At 46.2% G+C, this 21,099-nt stretch overlaps 1 protein-coding gene across 2 annotated transcripts; it reads right to left on the reverse strand.

Annotated features, from left to right (window-relative positions):
• Nucleotides 1–8,951: 8,951 nt before the first annotated feature.
• STMN1 (stathmin 1) lies at nt 8,952–15,686 on the reverse strand. 2 transcript variants are annotated; one of them, XM_054721313.1, is made up of 5 exons: nt 15,582–15,686; nt 13,645–13,717; nt 12,974–13,146; nt 10,730–10,921; nt 8,952–9,470 (listed from the first exon to the last, which is right to left on the reverse strand). In XM_054721313.1, the coding sequence occupies exons 2-5, from the start codon at nt 13,655–13,657 to the stop codon at nt 9,399–9,401; spliced, it is 450 nt and encodes a 149-aa protein (XP_054577288.1). In that variant the 5' UTR covers nt 13,658–13,717; nt 15,582–15,686; the 3' UTR covers nt 8,952–9,398. The 2 variants fall into 2 exon arrangements, with proteins under 2 accessions (XP_054577288.1, XP_008146280.1); XM_008148058.3 differs by lacking the exon at nt 15,582–15,686 and adding an exon at nt 15,199–15,344.
• Between the last annotated feature and the right edge of the window lie 5,413 nt (nt 15,687–21,099).

The following is a 21,099-nucleotide window of genomic DNA, read 5'->3' on the forward strand; positions in this document are numbered from 1 at the left end:
AAGAAAGTGCCCAGAGCGACAACAGAGAGGGACTAGTAACCCAGGGCCAGCCCAGGCGGTGCTGGGAGTTTGATTCTCCCAGAAAAGATACGGAACTTGAAAGCTTCCACACTTTACCCCTTCCCCAAGATGGACTTTTGAGTTCTGGTCCAGCGCTCTCATTTTACAAATATTCTGAGTCCCAGAAAAGACAATTTCTCTAAGATGCCCAGAGAGTTGGCAGAACAGTCGAGCAGAGAGACGGCGTCTGCTCATGGGGGCTGGTGCGGTGGGTTATGAGACCCCTGCCCCTCATCCGCAGTGAGGGCGATGGCAGACGGAGGAGCCCTGCAGTGGGCAGGAGCCGCACGGGGCAGCGAGCGGCAGGGAAGGACATGGAGGGCAGGGGACTGACTTGCCCTGCCCATCCCCTGAGCGCCAGGCCCTGTGCTAGGCGCTACATTAAACCCAGCACAGGCTCAGTTCTCTCAGCCTGTGAGCGATTGTCCCCATTTTCCAGATGAGGGTGTGGATGCCCAAGGCCCCTGAACGGCTAATAGAGCTGGATCTTGAATCCCATTGTGTGTGACCCCAAAATCTGTCCTGCTTCTGCCTGGAGATTGAGAGGCCTGGATTTGGGACCACCGTTAAATGGCTGTAGCGTTGGACAAGTCCTTTCTCTCTGGACTCAAGTTCTTTCTCTAAACAAGGAGGGTAGACACCAGGCCCTTCCAGCTGGAGCTGACATTCTTGGAATTCTCAACTAACCCCTCCCAGCGTCCTTCCGGCTGAGTCAGAGGAAAGCCGGCCAGAGCGCCCGCAGCCTCTATGGGCCCTCTTGCCCCAGGAGCCCTGCCCAGGGGAGCCCTCCACCTGCCGCAGCCCCAGGCAGTGCAATGCCTCCTGCCCTGCGCTCCAGGGTGGTGCCCATCCCTCCACACCCCAGACCTTCAACGAGGCGCCTATTCCCCCCAAACCTTTGAGGCTTTGGGAAGCCCACAGGTCAAGATTTAGGCCAGTGCTTCTCAAACTAAGTTTAAAAGTTGGTTTTCATCTGCTAGGAATTATACTTTTGTAGAAATTAAATATAGTAGATCGTAGTAATGGTTACACAACATTGTGAAGGTACTTAATGCCACTGAATTGCACCCTCACAAAGGTTAAAATGGCTCGTTTTGTTCTGTATATTTTACAATAGCAACTTTTTGATGAAATGAAAAGATGCAGCTTTCAGTGCCCACAGCACTCTTGCAAACATGATGAATGTTCCTAAAATCAGCCGGACTTCCTGGAGGAAGTGTGGCAAGCACCAAACCCACAAAGCAACCGAGAACAAGAAGGGCACGCGCCCTCTATGCGCAGGGGAAGCTGTGTTGTGACAGGAAGCAGAGCGGCCGTGGTGGGCAGACTAAGATGACTTTCTGCAAAAAAAACTAAAACTACGAAGAAGATTGTGCTGAGGCTTGAATGCAGTGAGCCCAACTGCAGATAAGGGAATGCTGGCTACTAAGAGATGCGAGCATTCTGAGCTGGGCGGACATCGGAAGAAAAAGGGCCAATTGATCCAGTTTAAGCTTCCTGCTTTGTCTTCTTATGTGACAATAAAACCTTGAGGATACGTTCGCTTAAAAAAATAAAAAAGATGCAAAATACTAGCCTTTAATAGTATTCAACAGAATCTAAGTTTTTAAATGTTTACTTTGTTTCTGTACTTATCTCCTTGCAGACCAGTAAGTTTGTGGACGGACAGTCTAGTCGGAAGACTGCTCTGTGACTGCACTGAGTGAGGCTGCTGAGAGGTGGGCGCTGGCTTTACAGAGCCCCTAGGGCAGTGATGGGCAACCTTTTGAGCTTCGTGTGTCAAACTTCGCCAAAAAACTGAGCATAACTCGGGTAGTGTGTCACTTTGAGGAAAAAACATTATTTTGCAAATGTTTCATCCTCAGGAGCAGCAAATGTTTCATCCTCGGCATGCGGCCGCGTGTCATCAGAAATGGCTACACATGTCAGTGCTGACACGTGTGCCATAGGTTCGCCATCACTGCCCTAGGGGATGTTCCAGAAGTAACAGTTCTCCTGCATCTGTTCCTCCAAGCAGGTGCTCTGGATGCCAGGCCAGTCAACCCCATGCAGCCTCAGGCGGACACACTGGTTCACATGAGGCTGGACCCCTCCTTCCACCCCAGTCCGTTCATCTCCCAGGCCTTCTTCTTCTTTTTTTAAAAAAAAAATATTTTATTGATTTTTCACAGAGAGGAAGGGAGAGGGATAGAGAGCTAGAAACATCGATGAGAGAGAGACATTGACCAACTGCCTCCTGCACACCCCCCATCGGGGGATGTGCCCGCAACCAATGTACATGCCCTTGACTGGAATCGAACCTGGGACCTTCCAGTCCGCAGACCGACGCTCTATCCACTGAGCCAAACCGGTTTCGGCTCCCAGGCCTTCTTGATGTGCATTGTCAGTGTCCCCATCAATGGCCCCTGATAACCATAGGGCAGGCGTCCTCAAACTACGGCCCGCGGGCCACATGCGGGTGTTTTTGCCGTTTTGTTTTTTTACTTCAAAATAAGATATGTGCAGTGTGCATAGGAATTTGTTCATAGTTTTTTTAGACTATAGTCCGGCCCTCCAACAGTCTGAGGGACAGTGAACTGGCCCCCTGTTTAAAAAGTTTGAGGACCCCCTGCCATAGGGAATTGTGGGGTGGGTGAGCTGGGAGGGAAAGTACTGGGTAGAGGTGTGCCTTCTTTGCTTCTAACCCGTATACCGGACTTGGCCCAAGCATCACCTCCTACAGGAAGTCATCCTGGGCCTGCAGGACGAGGAGCCTGTCTGTGCCCCCACCTCACAGCACAGATCTGCCTGTATTTGCATTGAATGGTTGATCTGATACATTTGAAAGTGGTGCCTGCTCCTCGGGGGGTGGGGCACTGTTACCATGTGCCTCGGTTCAAGGGGATGACAGATTTCAGGCCTTGGCTGGGTGCCCCGTGCAGCATACCGTCTGCACAACCCGAAGCAGATGGTTGGAGCCCTCATGCACCATTGGAATGTAAATTAATGCAGTCACTCTGGAAAACAGTATGGAGTTTCCTTTGAATATTAAGAGGGGATAGCGGTAAGGGTAGGGAAAATTGGGTAAAAGGGGTTAAATATATGGTAACAGAAGGAAACTAGACTTTTGGTGGTAAGCATGCAATTGAGTATTCAAATACTGAAATATAATGCTGTAGAGAGCTGTGAGAGCAAGTAAAGGGGGTGCCTAGCTTAGCTGGGAGCCCCACCAAGCCCCGCCCCAATCCCAGGGATACTGGGGCTTCTTGCCAGTAAGGGGAGCGGAAGGCCACAGGTTGGAAGCCTGGGCCCGAGGCCGCCTGCACCCACAGAGGCTCAGTGCCCCTCACACCCACCATTCTGCTGTGGCCATGGGGATTTGGCTAATCCCCCACCTGTAGCTTCTTCACTTGGATCCATTTCACAGCCCACTTGTCCTTGCTGGCACTTGTCCTCGTTGGACTTGGTGCCCAAGGACAGGGAAGGTACCACTCTTGACCTCACTGGAAGGCTGGGCCTTTCCTGCTATGGGCCAGACCCTCCCTTTTGGAGCTCATCAAATCCTACAGTTGTTTTTAAAATCTGGGTGCCTGCACAAAACAAGTCAGAACACCCTCCCTGGCCCTTTCAGTGCAGAAGACCAGACTGGGGGGGTCTGAAGAGCAGGAATTGGGTTTGGGACATCACATCTTGAGTACAGTAGCATCTGCCTAGCTGAGCAACAGAAAACACTGTTGGCTTTGAAAAATAAAAAACTACAAAATAAAATGCCCAGCCAGTGCTGCTCAGTGGTTGAGCATTGACCCAGGAACCAAGAGGTCCCCAGGTCAATTCCCAGTCAGGGCACATACCCGGTTGTGGGCTCGATCCCCAGTAGGGGGTGTGCAGGAGGCAGACGATCGATGTTTTTTCTCATCGATGTTTCTATCTATCCCTCTCGCTTCCTCTCTCTCTAAAATCAATAAAATTAAGACACCTCACTTCCAATTTTAGAAATTCTACCTTCAAAGGTGAGACAAGGGTCCTGAGTCTCTGAATTTTGAAAAAGTGCCATGTGACTCTGGTGTCCAGGTGGTGTCTGGCCCATGAGAGGCGACAATGATTGTAGCTACAGAGGAGCAGCGTGTCTGAGGAAGAGGAGCTGGGGGATGTCAGAGGGAGGGGAGTCACTTATTATACTGCTTACTGTTTATTACATCTTTTCTACTGACTTTGGACCTAAAAAATAGTTTGACTGATGGATGAAGTGGCTGTCATCTGTCAGTTACTGCAAACTCCAGGCCTACAGCAGGGAGGCGCCCACAGTCCTTAAAGAACAGAAGTGGGTGGTCCAGAGGAATGGAGAGCTGTAGCGTGCACATCCTACCTCAAGGGGGCAGCAGCTGCCCAGCGCCTGCTGATTGTGTCCAGGTGGGAATGAGAGCCCTGTGTTGCCAGATCTTCCGGTTTTTCAAGATAAGCCTGAAATTAGATTTTCAAGAGGAATTCATTATCAACTTAACTCAAAAATGTAAAACACAACACGAGCTGAACACAACATGCCTGTGGACTGACTCTGGCTGCAGGCCACCAGTTGGTGCCTTTGGATCTAGGTTGCCAGCAAGGACTGGGCACCTCCGAGGCAAGTCTGCAAAGCCAGAGCAGAGCCATCCTTTGCTTCTGGGAAAACGGGTTGACTCTCCATGAGGTCCACAAAGAACGAGGGCAAAGCAAGCGCCTAGAGGTGGACCGCAGGAGTCCCTCACCCACTCCAACATTTAATTGGATACGTATTTCTTAACCTCCACCATGTGCCAGAGATCCAGTGGTGAAGATCCTGTCCTGGGGAGCGCTTTGTTCTAGCTAGGGAGACACACTTGAAACAAATAATTGCATAATAGTTCATTCATTTGTGACACATGAGGGGTGGCAGTATAGCATGGGAGTTATAAGTTTGGGTTTGACACAAAGACCCCAAATAGTCAAAGCAATCCTGAGGGAAAAAAGAACAAATCTGGAGATATCACACTCCCTGATTTCAAACTATACTACAAAGCTATAGTAGTCGAAACAGTATAGTATTGGCAGAAAAAGACACACAGGAATAGAACTGAGAACCCAGAAATAAACCCACACATATATGGGCAACTAACTTATGACAAAGGAGCCAAGAATATACAATGGGGAAAGTCTCTTCAGTAAATGGTGTTGGGAGAATTGGAAAGCCACATGCAAAAGAATAAAACTAGACTGTTATTTGACACCATACGCAAAAATTAACTCCATATGGACTAAAGATGTGAACATAAGCCCTGAAACAATACACAGAAGAAAACAGGCACTAAGCTTCTGGACCTTGGTTTCAGTGGTGTTTTTGTGAATTTGACTCCCAAAGGCAAGGGAAACAAAAGCAAGAACAAACAAATGGGACTACATCAAACTCAAAAGCTTCTGCACAGCAAATGATACTTACCATAAGGAATTAATATCCACAGTATATAAAGAACTTACACAATTCAACAGCAACAAAAACCAATCTGATTTTAAAATGGCAGAAGATGTGAATAGACATTTTTCCAAGGAAGACATACAGAAGGTCAACGTGAATATGAAAAGATGCTCAACATCACTAATTATTAGGGAAATGAGAATCAAAACCACAATGAGATACCACCTCACACCTGTTAGAATGGCTATTATAAAAAAAGATAAGAAATAACATGTGCTGGAGAGAATGTGAAGGAAAGGGAGCCCTCATGCACCATTGGAATGTAAATTAATGCAGTCACTCTGGAAAACAGTATGGAGTTTCCTTTGAATATTAAGAGGGGATGGGGGTAAGGGTAGGGAAAATTGGGTAAAAGGGGTTAAATATATGGTAACAGAAGGAAACTAGACTTTTGGTGGTAAGCATGCAATTGAGTATTCAAATACTGAATTATAATGCTGTAGAGAGCTGTGAGAGCAAGGGGGTGCCTAGCTTAGCTGGGAGCCCCACCAAGCCCCGCCCCAATCCCAGGGATACTGGGACTTCTTGCCAGTAAGGGGAGCGGAAGGCCACAGGTTGGAAGCCTGGGCCCGAGGCCGCCTGCACCCACAGAGGCTCAGTGCCCCTCACACCCACCATTCTGCTGTGGCCATGGGGATTTGGCTAATCCCCCACCTGTAGCTTCTTCACTTGGATCCATTTCACAGCCCACTTGTCCTCGCTGGCACTTGTCCTCGTTGGACTTGGTGCCCAAGGACAGGGAAGGTACCACTCTTGACCTCACTGGAAGGCTGGGCCTTTCCTGCTATGGGCCAGAGCCCCTCCCTTTTGGAGCTCATCAAATCCTACAGTTAAGTTTTTAAAATCTGGGTGCCTGCACAAAACAAGTCAGAACACCCTCCCTGGCCCTTTCCGTGCAGAAGACCAGCTTTGGCAGAAGCCTCAGACGCAGGGACACTGTGGACCTTCCCGAGTGAAGAGCGAGGAGACAGGTGGCAGGAGACTTAAGTAGCAGCAGTGTTTCTGGGGCCTTGAAGTTCAGCTCAGGGGGGGAATCCTGAATGGCCCCTGATCTCAGGGGCCTGCAATCTAACCAGGTAGAGAAGGCCCAGAACCAGTCTTGGATTTGGAGGGGATCTTCAGGGCACCTAATGTAACCTCCTGCCCAAGGGGGAAGCTCTTCTCTGAGGAGCCAGGCCTTCACCTTCGTGCTGTTCCTAAGTGGATGTTTAACAGTGATCCAGACAACTGCATTTCATTCAGTTAGGTAGCCAAATTGTACCTGGCAGGATAGACGTACAGGGGGGCTAAAACATCCCTGGAAATCAGAACTCTCCACTGGGAAAATAGCACCCGGAGTAGAGAGGAAACCTTCCTAAAGGTCTGGTGGGTGGGGGCCGAAACCTCTCTTCTTCAGAATAACAGGTCACTCCCTCCACCAAACCACTAAAGCACCTTGGTTAGTACGAGCATAGGGTCCAGTGTTCTTAGCTAAGTGTTGTAAACTCTCCCCCTTCCCACAGAAGCACATGATACGCTGGGACCCCATTTCATCTCTCCGTGGCTAGCATGTAGTCCAAAGTGGTCCACATCCTAGGTGTTTGTTAAATGTAGATTTAAGGGCTTCTTCCCATCCCTCAAACCTCTTTTCCACCATGGCCACGCAATCACCATGTTCAAGTGCAAAAGCTTCGGGAAGAAGGGACAAGCCTTATTTTCCACTCAAACCAACGCGAGTGGAGTGTGCTCCTCGGAGAGGCCCGGCTGGGAGAGAAGCACGCTCTGAGGCCAGGAGAGAACCCCTGGGCACCCACCATTCCTCCTTCCCTCCAAATTATATGCAAAGAATTTTGGAGTGGAAGGTAGTTAACTAACCTAGCTCAACCTTCTATTTTATCCAGGAGAAAACTGAGGCCCAGGACTAAGTGTCTCTCCAAAGGGCAGAGTGAAACAGAAAAGCGGGGCTTCTGACTTTGTGGGTAAGATGCACACCCTTCAGTCTGACATCATTGTCATGAGGTGGGAGCAGAGGACCACTTTCTGATACTGTCAGGTTGTAACTAAAAGGATCCAGCTTGATCCTTTTCTTGCTTTTCCCTCGAGTCCTACATAAACAAAAGCTTACTGCCATCTATAGGACACCTTGTATCATTACTCCGAATTTCCACCTTTGGGCCATCTTGATATCCCAGCTACTCAGAATTTGTTTTAAAGATTCCACCATCTCACCCAGGCAAACCTCTAACACCTACTAAGTGCCAGAGACTGAGGATCCGACTTCCTGCACACAAGCCTCACCTTGACCTCCAGTTAGACAGTGTCTGAACCCACTGTGTTACTAAACTACACTTGATCTTGTTCCTTTTGGCTCTACATGGCCCTAACTCTTTAATTTGTTTTTATTTTGAATTCCTATAATTGATCATTTTGGTCTAAGTAAATTTACAAGTCAGTTCAAGGTACACAAGAGCTGCACAATCATTTCTAATTCAAGTATAAACTTCGCTTCACTCACTGGCCTCTGGACAAAAATAGTCATAATTTATGTGCCGTGCTAAATACGTACTAAGTAGTTCTAAGCGTGCTCTCTTTAAATATACAAACTCACTTAATCCTACATAGAGGACTGAGAGGCTGTTATCCTTCTACGTTTGGTAAAACCCTCATCAAGGTAAAGGCAGAGCTGCAGAGCACTCGCGGAGGCATGCAGACCTTACTGCAGTATTAGCCCTCCTCACCATAGGTGCTGGCTCCCAAGAGCTTGTACACAGATGGCTGAGAGGCAAATAATCATACGGAATTAAGGCTCTTTCCCAAATGCCCTGGGAAAGCTGCCAAAGGTTTTCCCTGAACTGAGAGGCAGTGCTCTGACAACCTCGAGGACCACACAGCCTCTGGATACAAGATGAAGTACCTGTCAATCTTAACCACCCAAGTCAAATGCGCTCCCGGGAATGCGGTGCCCTTTAATCAGGTCACAGGGGTTGCTACAGGGGCACAGAAAGTTTTATGAATATTCCAATTCTTGAGTCATAGCTTCCATAGCAGGAAACGGTTAATATGCATCCCATCCCCAACTGTAACACAAAGCAAACTGTCAATACCTTTAACTAGGATCTTAAGATTTCCTCTAAACTGTTCTCTAGAAACATCATTTGTGGCTTGATGTCTGCCTTTTTAACAGGGACACACAAACAAAAAAACGCTTGTTTGCAAATAAACATCAGAAAGACTATGTGACAGCTGATCTGGGCCACAGCACACAACAAAGTGACGATTGTGGAAGAAGACAATGCAAACAACTCTGGTGCAAAAGTCTCAGGGCAGAGAGCTTGCAGGATGGGTATTTCCGCCAGCCCAAAGGCCCCACCCAGCACAAACAGAAGCTAGGAGGGTCTCCATCACTGGGCAATTTATTACCTGGATCGAAATAAGTCACTGCCACTAACAGCACTGTGCAGTTTTATTAACCATTCAAGTACAGTAGCATCTGGTAAGATCGGGACAGAATTGGGATTTAAAAGTGAACAGATATTCAGCATCTAACAATTTAAAAGAAGCCACTACATACTCTTTTCACAAACATGTTTTCACAGAGCCAAAACAGTACTAGCCATTGACCCAGCACACCAAGTGTACTGAAGTAGAAAAGGTACAACAAGAAAAATAGCTACATTAGAAAGACCTCAACACTTTAGAAAAAGCGTAAAACACTTTCAGTTTCTCCCCTTTATCCCCTAAAACAACATCATACAGTCTGGATCTACCTATGGTCCTACATCAATCAGCTTCTAGAATATTTGTCAGGAGGGCAAAAATAAAATGACACTGGCCAGTACAGTCTTTGGATATTTAGGAAGGGGAGGGGGAGAAAATCAGTTCTGAAAACAAATTAGTCAGCTTCAGTCTCATCAGCAGGATCTTTGGACTCTTTGTTCTTCCGCACTTCTTCAATGTGCTTGTCCTGTAAAGAAACAGTGTATGTCATCAGGCAAATGAAGCAGCCTGCCCAGTCACACCTCCTAAAGAGGTCCCACAGTGTCAGTGCATTTATTATACAAGTAATATATTATATATGTTATGAATATAGTAGTCACCCATTTCCTCGGTTTTGCTTTTCCTGGTTTCAGTTAACTGCGGGCAACTGCAGTATGAAAGTATTAAATGGAAAACTCCAGAAATAAACATTTCACAAGTTTTAGATTATATGTCGTTCTGAATGGCACGAGGAATTCTCATGCTGTCTCGCTCACCCTGCCGGGATAAAATCATCCCTTTGCCCAGTGTATTCACACTGTACTACCTGCCTGTTTAGTTGCTGTCTCTGTTATCAAATCAACTGTCACGATATCAGAGTATCTATGTTCACATAACCCTTCTTTTACTTAATGACCTGAAAATACAAGAGTAGTAATGCTGGCAATTTAAAATGCCGAAGAGAAGCTGTGAACTTTATCACAGGCAAGGATGCACAGGGAAAAAACAGTGCATACATACAGGGTTTGCTACTATCCGTGGTTTTAGGCATCCATTGGGGGTCTTGGAACACAGCCCACACAGATGAGGGAGGACTACTATATAATTATATTATGTGAATCAGATAATTAAGAGTTCTAAGACATAATCTTCAAACGTCCTGGATCACCCGAGGAATCTAATGATTGAGCCTCCCACTGTTCTTCCAAAGAAAGTGCAATTATGCTGGAAATTGTTGAATATTCCATCTTTTTTTTTTTGCATTATTGATTTCATTTTTAAAAAATATATTTTTATTTCAGAGAGGAAGGGAGAGGGAGAGAGAAACATCAATGATGAGAGAATGGTTGATGGGCTGCCTCCCGCATGCCCCCTACTGGGGATTGAGATTGCAATCAGGCATGTTGCCCTTGACTGGAATCAAACCCGGGACCCTTCAGTCCACAGGCTGATGTTCCATCCATTGAGCCAAACTGGCTAGGGCTATTCCATCTTATTTTAAAATAAGATAACTCTCATTTATTTTTTTTATTTTTTGGTAAAGAATCATGAATTTATTAGGTCATCTGGAAAACCAGATGGGATGAGCCCTAAAATGGCACCAGCGTAGGACACCTCTCATTTAACATGTTAAGCCCCCAAATTGATGACAAAGATGCCAAACACCTTTGATCAAGGCCATTCGCAAAAGCCAGTTCACTGGGACATGAAACTTCAAGCCTCCTCCTGCAAGGCGGAGACACCCACCTTCTCTCGCAAACGCTCCAGTTTGGCAGCCATCTGTGCCTCTCGGTTCTCCTTGTTGGCTTCCATTTTGTGGGTCAGTTTCTCCTCTGCCATTTTACTGAAGTTGTTGTTCTCTTCGATTGCTTTCTGAAGCACTTCTTTCTCGTGCTCTCGTTTCTCAGCAAGCTGCTTCAAGACCTCAGCTTCATGGGACTAAAGGGCAGAATATGATCTCTTTAGATAACACTGAAGCCAGGCCCTGAATTATCTGTATCAAAATATTATGAAAATCATTTTCTAGTGTTTGTGTTTACTTTGGAAAACTGTCTGCTCAGAGAATCTTATCCAATTGCTCCTTAAGGAAGTCCTTATAAGATTTACTGCTTAATGGTATCAAGATGACTTGAATGAGATGCACTTAAAAATGGAACTTTATCATAAAGAATTTTGTTATTTAACTTCAAAAGCTATCCAAAGAAAATTAGCTCATTATAAAAGTGTAACCACACTGATAAAATACATGAATGACAGAAACTTTAAGCCTCCAGATTACTATTTAAGCCAGAAGGATTTCTCTCAAAGAAAAGCTTACTATCTTTCCTCTGTGGAAGCTGCACTAACTTCCAGACCCCGGGAGCTCGATTACCATGGTGTGCCTCCCTCAACAGACTCAGAATAGCTTGTTACCAAACAGACTCCGACGTGTTTGGAAGCACTGACTTGCAGGAAAACTACAGAGCATCTGCCATTGGTTCTGTTAATTCTCTTTTGCAAAATCCCAGTCAGACAAGAGTTTCCCTCTATTTAGCCAGTCCCTAGAGTTTCCCTCTATTTAGCCAGCACAGGCTAATGGCTACAGGGCCACGGTGGATTTCTCAGTACTTCTCTGCCCAGCTTTAGGCTGCATTTCTTCCATGAACACAAACGACAGGAGAGCAGGGAGGAGGCGATGCATCATTGCACACACTGCCATCTTCCTGGGGAAAGGCTCCGCAGTGTGGATAGTGGGCCAGTGTACGTGCATACAACTGTGGCACTGGAAAGTGCACAGCACGTGCTACAGAAGCTTAAAAAGGGGCCTGTATGTGGATGTGTGTGGTTACGTGTATTGGACTTAAACTGCACGTGCTGTGTTGATGGGGGCAGGTTATTACTTTACCTTTTTCTGACTTAGTTTCCCTAATTTCAAAATTAAACCCATTCACCCCAATCAGGGTTATTGGTAAGGGGGACTAAATGAGAATTTATGGAAAATTCTCAATTAATAGAATAATGTTGAATGGAAGGAAATATTCCAACATGTTAATGGTTATTTCTAGGAAGTAAGATAAAGAATACTCAATTTCCTACTTATAAACTTCTGGGTTTCCCAATTTTTCTATAACAAGCATATTAATGGTTATTGATTTTTCTGATTAGTTATTTTTAAAGATGTCTACTTTAAATAGAATAGCTTACATAAGAGAAAAGCTGCCACAATACCAGAATGCCAGGTGAGCAACAAAATCACATTACTAGCAATTTAAAAATTTTTTTTTCTTTCTTTCTTTTCTTTCTTTTTTTTTATTTATTGATTTCAGAGGAAGGGAGAGGGAAGAAGAGAGACAGCAATATCAATGATGAGAGAGAATCATGGATCGGCTGCCTCCCACACGCCCCCCACTGGGGATTGAGCCTAAAACCTGGGCATGTGCCCTGACTGGCAATCGAACCTGGGACCCTTCAGTCTGCAGGCTGACGCTCTATTCACTGAGCCAAACCAGCCAGGGCTAAAGTTTTTATTGTATAGTTCTCAAGGAAACAAATACTACACAGGCACGCACACAAATCAAAAGAAACCCCCAAAATCTAAAAAGACAAAAAAGGAGTCATCCACCAACAATTCCGTTTCAAAGAAAAGGCATGAGAAGCATGAACTCTGGTTTCAGACAGACCTGGGCTAGAATTATGGCTCCAATACTCACTGGCTATATGGCTTAGGAAATGACAACATTCTCAAGACCATTTTCTAAGCTTGGTACCTAAGACATCACCTACCCTTTTAGAGTCACTGTATTAAAAGAGAAAAACATAAGTAAAGAAGTTGGTGTATAACAGCTCAATAAATGATGTTTGGTGTTTTCTTCCAGTCACTGGCATTACGTAATTTTCACGTAAGTATAACCACTGTCTAGCTGCAATTCTGTTTTCCTCCTGTTATGGAAATAAAACTGATTTGCCACAATACTATAATAAATACCATTTTCTGTGAATTCTGATGTTTACCTTGCGTCTTTCTTCTGCAGCTTCTAATTTCTTCTGAATTTCCTCCAGGGAAAGATCCTTCTTCTTTGGAGGGGAAAGGGGGAATTCTGGGACGGATTCTTTTGATCGAGGGCTGAGAATCAGCTCAAAAGCCTGGCCTGAAGCACGCTTCTCCAGTTCTTTCACCTGGATATCTGGATTTGATCGTATTTATAATGAATTCAGAAAAATAGGGTTTTCCTATTCTAATAAACTGTTCTATAATTTTCTAAAAACCAAATCAATGTAATGAATAGAATTAGGGCTAATGAAGCTGTGTTTGCAAGCAAGAAATTATTATGTAAATATCATGTACCAAAAAAACAAAGTTCAACGTTTTCTGATTAATAAATACCATTCTGAAATATCAGTATTTGACAATCACTTTCATGAACAAAAGAAAGACTTGTGCAAAACTCCACATTTTGCTTCAGAGCAAGCCAAATCATCTAATAATGAAACAATTAATTATAAGCTCTCAGTATGTTCAAATGATAGCCATTTTTTCTTCTTTAATTATTCTATTATTTATAAAATACATTTTTTATAAGACCAAAACACAGGTACCAAGTTAATGGCTAAGACTTAAGCCATCTCCTATTCTAAAACCGTAAGCCCATCACAATTTCAGTTTTCCCAAACCGTTTACCTACCAGATGAAGCCATGGTGAACAGAAGACAAGAGCCTGGCAATATATTCTACACAATCCACTGGCAAGGAAAGCCCTGAAAATGATTTTCAAAAGCATGCAATCAATTTCTTTGCATTTCTATATGTCATTGATCCCTTGGGGGCTTCAAATCACATCCACATAAATCAATGTCAGAAAAATCACTATCGTGGAATTAAATAAGACATCATTAACTAGAAATTATGAAAATCTCAAAAATACCAACCATTGGGAAATTTCAACTGAATAGAACGTTGGTTGTAGTTAACTCAACAGTAAGCCCGGAGCCATCTTAATAGTGCCTACAACACATTGTGCAAATGAAATACCCACCCCTGCTTTGTCTATGTCTGCCATGGTGGCAAACAAAACGCCCAAGCTAATATTAAACAATAATGTTGAACACCTATTGTTCTTGGGGCTTAAGCTCCTTGTCCAACAGCGGGCAAAATTAGTTTTATGAATGTCTAGGTTTTACGTTATATTTGCTGCCTTATAAATGTCACGAAAAATTCTACATCCTATCTTGATTTTTTTAAGGTCATGATTCTTGTAGGCCCTACGCTAGTATCAAAGATGTATGATTACAGGTCCCTACCAGCTGGAAATTAAAATCAGAGGCAGAGAAATGATTTAACATTAGCAGAGCATTAAACGCAGCAGCGGACCCCAGGATGGGCGTAGCCCTGGTCCCGAAAGCGGCCCCCGGCCAATCAGAACACGCTCAATGCTCCGGCCCCTGGCCCCGCCCCCTTCCTCCCCGCGCCTTTTCGAATCCGAACTCACAACACCCAGGAGCCCGCGAGCGTGGAAAGGGGAGGGATGGGCGGGACTAACGGTCCTATCGGATAACCCCGCCCATCCCGGGCTTCTCCCCCGTGGACGCCCCCCCACTCCCGCCAAAATCACCTTGAGGCCACCCCCACCCGGCCGCGGCTCGGGAGCAGGCCGTGGGCTAGCCTCCACACCGGCTCACCACCTCCTCCCTGCGCTTCCACCCAACCCACTGCCACCCTAGCTGCCCGCGCCCTGCATCGCGAGGGCAGGAGTCTCCGTGGGGTGTTAGCCTCTCTGGCGCGGCCCCACAGTCACTGGGCGAAGAGAATCGCGGGGAGCGGGTGCAGCCCTAGGGTTGCGCAGTCTGGTCCTAGGGGCGCTGCTGCCAGGAGGCGCCTCCCTGCCCCTTCAGACAATGGGGACCCCAGCGGGGCCACGACTGGAGTAGGAGTGAGAGAGGCAATCGGGGACCCACGCCCCCTATTGTCTCCTCGACAGCACCCGGGGACTAACGCCCGAGGCTTGCCCAGCTGGCCGCGCCCCTTCCCCAAGACAGCCGCGCCCCCAGGGAGTGGGGACAAAGCCCAGGCTCCGCCCGAGTCACACACAAAGCGCAGCGACCCCCACCCATCAGCCCCCTCAGGGGCCCGCGGCCCCGCCCGCCGTCTTCCAGCCGGGAGCGGACCCGAAGACGCAGCCCATCTCGTCCATCCCGTCCCCCTTGCTGCCCGCAGGCTCCCCCAAGAACCCCACACCCACCTGCCCGGTCCGAGCCGCCTGGCCGCACTGAGCACCAACAGACCCGAGCGCGCACAAAAGCGCCAAACAGCGGCACGTGACCTCCCCGAAGGGCTCTGCATTGGCTGAGAGGGGCGGCACGTGCCGGCCCCTTCCCAGTGCAGTGGACCCCGCCCCTGCGGGCCCCGGAGCACCTCGGGAAATGTAGTCCAGGCTGGCGAGGCAGGAGGACAATGCGAGGGGTGTGGGCGTGGATGGGTCTCCCCAGGTGTAAACCGAGGACCCAGGCGGTTGTCTAGCCGCGGAAAAGGACATGGCCCTTGGTCTGGATCTGAACCAGCTCTCCCATCCCTAGGAAAAGGGCAGGACCGGGCGGGGCGGGGCGGGGCGGGGTCCCTCCGCACCTCTCAGAGGGTGGCTGCCTGGACTCCGCCTCGGTTGAGCTACTTGCTCCGCTTCGTCGAAAGGACAATACTCGCGGCGCAGTGCCCCAACGGTGTCCCCCCCACCCCCGTGCCGCTACCTAAGATGCCCAAGCCGTTGTGACAGGACAATGCCACTCGACGCCCCTGGTAAAAGCCCCCTGCACCCGAAGCCGTACCCTGACACCTGCGTTTCACCTGTATTGTGACATCATCATAATCCCTAAGCCACTCAGCCCTAACCGATCGCGGGCGTGGCCCTTTCCTCCCTGGGTGCGTTGTCGCTGCCATCCTGCGGGTTCCCAAACTGGTGATCAGAGCTGAGGAGGGAAAGCGTGAGTGACTTAGACCAAAAGCTCTGGAATCTGATCTCCCTTGGTCTAACAGTCACTGGGCTTACATGCAGACTCCATCTGTTCTGCCTCGCCTTTGGCCAGATGCGGGGGAAGGAAGAGCAATAGCAGTTACACAGGCTGCCCTTAAGTGTTGCTTTTGTTCTTGGAGCACGTGCTCCCCAGAGCGATGATGGGCCTTTTGAAAATAATTTAAAACAAAAGGAGCCACAAGGTCACTCACTATCCCTCCATGCCTGGAGAGACCCAAGCACAGCAGAGGTACAAAGGAAACTGGTCTGACCCTGGCTACCAGATTAGAATGATTGGCCTCCCTCTGCCCACAAAAAGGCCTGAGGAAAAAGAATAAAATGGATATGGTTCCCAGGCCCCTCCTCCCAGTCCCCTGACCAAGGCTGTGTCCTCAGGTAGTGGTCATCGCACTAATGCACCTGCTTTGACATCCTAACGGGGCAGAAGAGCACCTTCATTTTATTAATCAATGGGCTCCCTCGCCCCAAACCCAGAAACAAATCTGACCAACTCTGCGGAAACAACAGTCCTAATTTAAAAAGACTCTCCATGTCCTGTAGTCACTAAAGATGTGCTGGAGATAAGTACAGTGAATCGGTGCCCCAGACAAGGAAGACTGGCTCATACAGGCAGCAGACACACAAAGCAAACAGTTAGCAATGTACTGTGGCCTGAAATATGCTTGTTGCTGCATTTTCTACAACAATTGCCCTTGTGTGGGGTCAGCCTTTCCCCTGCCCCCAATCTAAGTGGTTTTCCCTTAGCATGTGAGCAGGACCAGAAATTATTCAGCTTCTCAGCCCTGGAACGCTTCTCCCTCTCAGACCAAACTTGGCCACGAAACAGCCAGGTGTTTCCATCTCCTTCAGTTTTCTGAGTGACATTTCAGAAATGGTTAGAAAACCTGGAGAGAGGTGAGGACTCGACCTCACTGAAGTGACAGATTGGCAGGCAACACAGCCGAGCAAGGAACGCAAGACCAAGAGTTCTGTTATCCCTGGAACCACCCTTTTTTCTTCCAGCCTTTGTACTTGATCTGGAGGTTTCCAGAGGAAGGTCCCACCCCTTTGCTGCATTAAAAAAGAAAAGAAATTGCCACGCAAAAACCTCACATTTCTGACTATTAATGTTGTGACAGGAAAAAATTAATCTTTCAAAACACTGATTATTTTAATGCATGTACAACGCTTCTCCCCCACCCACCCCCCACCTTTTCTTTCTCCTTAGAGCAGATGTCTATTTCCATGGAAACCATAGCTAGCAAGAAGATGTCAGAACTCATGTAGATTTCTAATCTTTGTTAACGATGCCACTTAGCTTCTGGGTTTGCTGTTAGATGCCTGGCCCTGCCAGTCTCGGTGACAAAGATTTCCTGAGAGCCTCACTGTTGCTTAGGGACTGAGGAGGCTGGGATAAGGGTTCCCCTAGAATGATCCCAAGAATAACAAGGTGCTTGTGAGGTGGGGTGATCCCCGTTTTGTCTTTCTGAGAGCCAGACCAGAGCTATCCATTGTCAGCTCTTCTGGGTGTTCACATATGAGCCCTGGAATAGGAAGGGCTTTCAACTGTAAGGGGAGAAAACAGTTTTGCCCCTTCGCCGTGGAGAGGGACAGAGCTCCCTTCTTGGATGCTTCCTAAAACTAACTGAGAACCCAGACCCTCCTCAAGTGGCAGCACGCAGTTAATGCTCACATCTTGGCTCTGTCTATCTTTCCCCAGGAGAATTGTTTTTGCCTCTGCTCAGATGGTTTGGTCGGATTGCACTGGAGCTGGCTGGAACTGGATTAGCACAAAGTGAAGTCAAGATAGGGCAGTCATCCAGCTTATTTGATCTGTGTAGACAGCTACAGGACAGCACTGCAGGCTTCAAAGGCCAGAGGGATGTCTGCACGGATCAGCCGCGCCGCCGGGGCAGTTGTCAGATCTGGGTTCTTAGGAGCACCGGCAGCCTTTGTCCATTGTTGGTGCTGAGGCTGCAGGGCTTGTCTCCCACGTAGGCGCCGCAGAGCTCCACTGCGCTTCCAGGGCCTGTCCTTGGCAAAAGGGTGTCGTGGGAGAGCTTTCTCCTTGTCCCCAGCCTCTCTGTTCCCTTTGTCCCCTGTCTCTTAGGCGTTGTGCTCTAACACTCCCTTCCCTGTTCAGATGCTGTCTGTGAATCTGCTGTTTCACACGCTTGGCTCCCTCACTGGAGTAGTAAGTCCAAGAAGGCAGGGGCTGTACCTTTGTCTCGACATCCCTAGTGCCCAGAACCAGGCCTAGTCCAGGATGGTGGGGTCTAGACATTTGCAGTTGACTTTAGACAAGAACAACTTCTCTCACCCTCAGCTTCCTCTTCTGTAATGCTCCAGGATTATAATGAGGTCGTGTACATGAAAGTACTCAGCATAGTGCCTGGCACGTCGAATGTACCTAATGTTTGTTAACTATTATTGCTAAAGAAGTTTCTTGATTGCTATAGATTATTGAATGAATGAATGAATGAATGAATGAATGAATAGCAGACTTTCACCCTTTGGTGGAAATCATAGTCACTGGGTTAACTCTTCCCATGGGGTATTTTACAAATTTCAATTCCTTTAACATTTTGAGTAGATAATACATTCACATAATTTAAAAATAAAGTATGAAAAGTCCTCCTCCCTTCTCTGTTCCACCTGCCAAATTTGATACCCGCCTCCCCCAGCATAACCATTGTTCTCTTCCTGTTATCCTGAAGTTTCTTTATACATACACAGGCAAATTTGTAGATATGTATTCTTCCCTTCTAAAATACAAATGGTCGTCTACTGTAACTATTTTGCACTTAGGATGTTTTCACTCAACAATACATGTCAGGAATCTTTTCATACAGAGATCTGTTCATAGATCAAGCATTTCCTTGATCTGAGATCCACTGTATGAATGAATGTTCCATAATCTAACCCTATCTATGATTTTTAAGTTGTTCTAAATTATTTGCTATTTCAAACAACGCAGTAATAAATATAACCTTGTAAATGTATCATTTTCCACGTGGGTGAGTATATCTGCAAGATATATGCCTAGAGTATATATATATTGCAAGGTCAAAGGGCAAACACATTTGTAATTTGAATAGTGCCAAATTCCCTTCCATAGGAGTTGTACCAGTTCAACACCCACAATGAATTACCTCAATTCATTCAAAAATGGTTTGAAAGGCTTTGTCCCTAGACATTACAGGCATCAGGGAAAAGGAGGGGGAGGACTAGAAATCCCAAGAAAGATGTGGCTGTCAGTTCTGTCTATATTAATAACCCCTATAAATACTTGACAAGCAGCTGCTGATCTCTGAACAGAGCTGGTGTCTGCACTATAGCAGTTGTCTCCATCAGTCTGTCGGTTTAGAAGTGTCTGTAGGTGTTGCTGTGAGACTGGAAGCTTTTTGAGGGCAGGGTCTTTTTCAGAGCTTTATCCCACTCCCTTCCTCCTGATGCCTGGCACAATGCCTGGCATACAACTTAATTAATTCTAAGATGTATTTGCCCCACATTTCTGTATCTTTGAAATCAGTTGTACCTCATAGTCAATGAATAACATGTCATAATTATTGACAGCATATTTTCTTAGTGGTACATAAAACAATGGTATGTCTTAAAAATCAATGTCATTTTGAGTCAGTGAAATATGGTAAGCACATATTTAATAATGAATGGGGCCAAGCTGTCACTGCTCCTGCCAGTCTTCCCACTCCATGTTCTAACCCTCATCCCTCTTATCTAAGTCCATGCCTTCTTCTAATGATTCCTTTTATGGGGATGGCTCCCTTTTGTTTATTGGGTTCCTATTTCTCTCCTGAACTCCAAAACCACACTATTTCTAAATCCTAAAAGACAGCTCCTCATGGATGCCCCTCCCCCATAAGGCCCTCAACTTCCATATGAGTCACATTGAACTAACATCTTCCCACCAACAACATCTAGGGTTTCCTATTCAGCTAGTGGCTTTGCTGGACTCTTGCCCTCCAGGTTTAAAACTTTGGTCAGACTCAACTCTTCCCTCTTTCTCACCCTCCATGCCTCCAATTATAGAAACTTTGCATTTTCTAGTAGAATGGAACCTTTAAAATGATAATAGCTGCAAGAACAACAAAGCTGGAGGACTCATACTTCCTGATTTCAAAACTTAATATAATGCTACAAGAATCAAAATAATATGGTACTGGCATAAAGACAGACATAAAGATCAATGAATAAAATAGAGAGCTAAGAAAGAAACCCTTGCCTATATGGTCCAATGATTTTGACAAGGATGCCTATATCATTCAATGGGGGAAAGGACAGTTTTTCAACAAATGATATTGGGAAAACTGGATATCCTCATGTAAAAGAATGATGTCCTGGCTGGTGTGGCTCAGCAGTTGAACATGGAACCAGGAGGTCATGGTTCAATTTCTGGTCAGGGCACATGCAGGCTCAATCTGGGTTGCAGGCTCAACCCCCAGTAGGGGGTGTGCAGGGGGCAGTTGATCAATGATTCTCTCTCATCATTGATGTTTCTATCTCACTTTCCCTCTCCCTTCGTCTCTGAAATCAATAAAAATATATTTTTTTTAAAAAGAAATTCCAATTCAAAAATGGGCAAAGGACTTGAATAGGTATTTTCCAAAGAAGACATACAAATAGCTAATACGTACATTAAAAGATGCTCAACATCACTAACATTAGGTAAACACAAATAAAAACCACAATGAGATAACATCTCACATCCATTAGGATGGCTACTATAAAAAAATAACAAGTGTTGGAGAGGCTGTGGAGAAATTAGAACCCTTGTGCACTGTTGGCAGGAATGTACAGCCAATGTGGAAAACTGCATGAAGAGTCCTCAAAAAAATTGAAAATAGAATTACCATATGGTCCAGCAATTCCATGTCTGGGTATACACCCAACATCACTGAAAGCAGAGTTTTGAAGAGACATTTGCACAACCATGTTCACAGCAGCATTATTCACAACAGCTAAAATGTAGAAGTCACTCAAATGTCATTGACAGATACAGAGATAAGCAAAATGTGGAAGATACATACAATGGAAAATTACTCAGCCTTAAAAAGGAAGGAAATTCTGACACATGCTACAACATGGATGAATCTTGAGGATATTATGCTAAGCGAA

Source organism: Eptesicus fuscus, chromosome 9 (assembly GCF_027574615.1).
Source record: "Eptesicus fuscus isolate TK198812 chromosome 9, DD_ASM_mEF_20220401, whole genome shotgun sequence".
Classification (NCBI taxonomy): domain Eukaryota; kingdom Metazoa; phylum Chordata; class Mammalia; order Chiroptera; family Vespertilionidae; genus Eptesicus; species Eptesicus fuscus.